The sequence below is a fragment of the Talpa occidentalis genome, unplaced genomic scaffold (genome assembly GCF_014898055.3).
Source record: "Talpa occidentalis isolate TD23 unplaced genomic scaffold, MPIMG_talOcc4v2.1 talOcc4.3, whole genome shotgun sequence".
Taxonomy (NCBI): Eukaryota; Metazoa; Chordata; class Mammalia; order Eulipotyphla; family Talpidae; genus Talpa; species Talpa occidentalis.
The window spans coordinates 377,591-380,251 of NW_023603184.1; the positions used below are offsets into that span (position 1 = coordinate 377,591).

The 2,661-nt window shown below is 38.9% G+C and overlaps 1 protein-coding gene across 1 annotated transcript; it reads left to right on the forward strand.

The window, feature by feature from the left end:
• The first annotated feature begins 952 nt into the window (after nt 1-952).
• LOC119254191 (olfactory receptor 1440-like) lies at nt 953-1,903 on the forward strand. Its single transcript, XM_037521313.1, has one exon. The coding sequence runs from the start codon at nt 953-955 to the stop codon at nt 1,901-1,903; it is 951 nt and encodes a 316-aa protein (XP_037377210.1).
• Nucleotides 1,904-2,661: the final 758 nt, after the last annotated feature.

The window sequence follows — 2,661 nt, forward strand, 5'->3', positions numbered from 1 at the left end:
GTGTCATCTACCTAGATAGGATCAGGCACCATAGAACGGTTGTTGATTTAATGACTACATGATGGCGTCTGGAGGACATCCTTCCACGCATCATGTCATCTTAGGCTAGGCATTTTTGTTATCTCTTCAATAGTTTATTCCATCACTCTGTAAGTCAAACTGCTTTGGGATGATATGATATGGAGGGCATCAGTGAAGTCCATGTACATGCACTCACTGCGGCATTTCCTCTGCTATTAGGTGGGTTCTTTTGGCTAATGTGATGGTTTGTAGCTGCCTTTGTGGTGGAAGATGGAAAGACATGAAACCAAACAATTTCAATGACAAAACTATAGTACATCTTTTTGTAGTCATTTATTTTAAATTTGGGTTTTCAGTTTTGCTTCCCCATATGTGCACCTGTTCCAGTTACCTTCCACCAAACCACCCATGCCAATACCCCATCTCCTCCCCCCATCTCTTCCTATATATCCCTGTTGCCTTTGTTAACCAGTAAATTATTTTACTAAGTTGCAGATTTGTTCCTATTGTATTTTACCTGTGTATATTTTTAGTTATTTACATTCCATGGAAGAGTGATACCATCCAATATCTATCTCTCACTTTCTGACTTATTTCAATTAGTATAATCACCTTGAAGCTCATCCATTTTGCCCCAGAAGATGCGATTTCATCTTTTTGTAACAGCTGTGTTGTATCCTATTGAGTATATATTCCACAATTTCTTTATCCATTCATCTGTTGCTGTTAGTAATTTATATTTCAATAAAAATATTTCTAAAAAATACAGATGTAGATTGGCAGTTTCTTTTTTTTTAACCTTATGCAACTGGACAGTAATTTAAGGTAGAGGCCGAATATCAGGGTAACACTGTCCATTGTATGTTAATAACCTATGGATACTAGAATAATAGAGATTTCTTTTTTTCCCCCTTCAGATATCAGAAACACTATGGCAATGGCTGAAGGAATAAACAACACTACAGTTACCAGGTTTATCCTCTTAGGATTCTTTGAATTTCCAAGGCTTACAGCCATCCTCTTTTCAATATTCCTAGGCATTTATCTCATTACAGTGTCTGGGAATTTGGGCCTCTTTACCCTGATCAAGACGGATGCTTTCCTGCACACACCAATGTACTTCTTCATCAGTAAACTTGCCTTCTTAGATTTTTGCTATGTTTCCTCCACAGCTCCCAAGATGCTCTCAGACTTCTTCAAGAAGCAGAAATTTATCTCTCTTATGGGGTGCATCATGCAATACTTCTTCTTCTCCAGCCTGGCTCTGATTGAGTGCTGTCTCCTGGCGGTCATGGCTTATGACCGCTATGTTGCCATTTGCAATCCTCTGCTCTACACTGTGGTCATGTCTCCCACCCTCTGTGTGCAGATGGTGGTAGGATCTTGCATAACTGGATTCTTTGGCTCATTTATCCAACTATGCAGCTTACTTCAGCTCCATTTCTGTGGCCCCAATGTCATCAACCATTTCTTCTGTGACCTGCCACAACTGATGATACTATCCTGCACTGACACCTTCTTCTTACAAGTTATAACCTCTGTGCTCACAGTGATCTTTGGACTCCTGTCTGTCCTGGTTATCATGATATCTTACGGTTATATCATTGGTACCATTCTGAAGATCACTTCAGCAGAAGGTAGGTCCAAAGCCTTCAACACCTGTGCTTCTCATCTGACAGCAGTGACCCTCTTCTTTGGCTCAGGCACCTTTGTCTATTTGTGCTCTAGTTCTAATGATTCTCGGAACCAAAACAAGCTGGCCTCTGTTGTGTACACAGTGGTGATCCCCATGTTAAATCCACTGATCTACAGCCTGAGGAACAAGGAAATCAAAGATGCCCTAGCCAGATGGAAAAAGAGAATATTCTCCTGGAACGACTGATTTCGTGGTTTATGTTAGGGCCCAAATAAAACTTACAGAAAGTGTTTGAAAGTGGAAATGATAACACTTACAAATCTTGCAATATATCATGTGGCTTTTCATAAATATCTTCTCCTTTATTCTTTGAAGATTATAGCCCTCCTTTCCTCTGAAGTTAGACTTTACCTTATAACTAGTTCTGGCAAATGAAATGTGATCAAGAAGAAAGTATATCCTTTCCAGGAAAAGCTCCTATTAGTGGCTGAATCATAAAGAATAACGTGATGGTGCACGACAAGACACCTCTCCCAGCAGACCCCAAATGAACTTAGAGTGTTAGTAAAAAGCAAATCTGTTTTGGACTATTTGCTATTATAGCCATCTCACTCTATCATAATTGCTATAGAATTTTTTTTACAGGTATATGTGTGTGCTCTTACAAAAATCAAAGTGTTAACATTTGGAAGTATCTTTAAATTCAGTCAGCAGGTGTCAAAATTATGTTATGGCCAATTAGAATAATAGCAATTCATACGTGATGGCATGAAACATTGGCACAGCTGTCACCCATGATAACTTGGAAGGGAGGTTATATGGAAATAGCGCCCCTGTAACATGGACTTGTTGCTATTAGATGCATTTGACAAAGTTTTGCAAAAAGAAACAAGTTCACATCACAATGGCCAGTTTGAATGCAAGAAAGAAAGATATAGAAAGGGTCCAGAAATTTGGGGACTTACAGAGTTAGGAAAAAAAGTTGGTTTTCATCTCTAATCTAT

Excerpts from the sequence above, each read along its gene's own strand:
- LOC119254191 (XM_037521313.1), top strand. The coding sequence starts at position 953 with ATGGCAATGGCTGAAGGAATAAACAACACTACAGTTACCAGGTTTATC.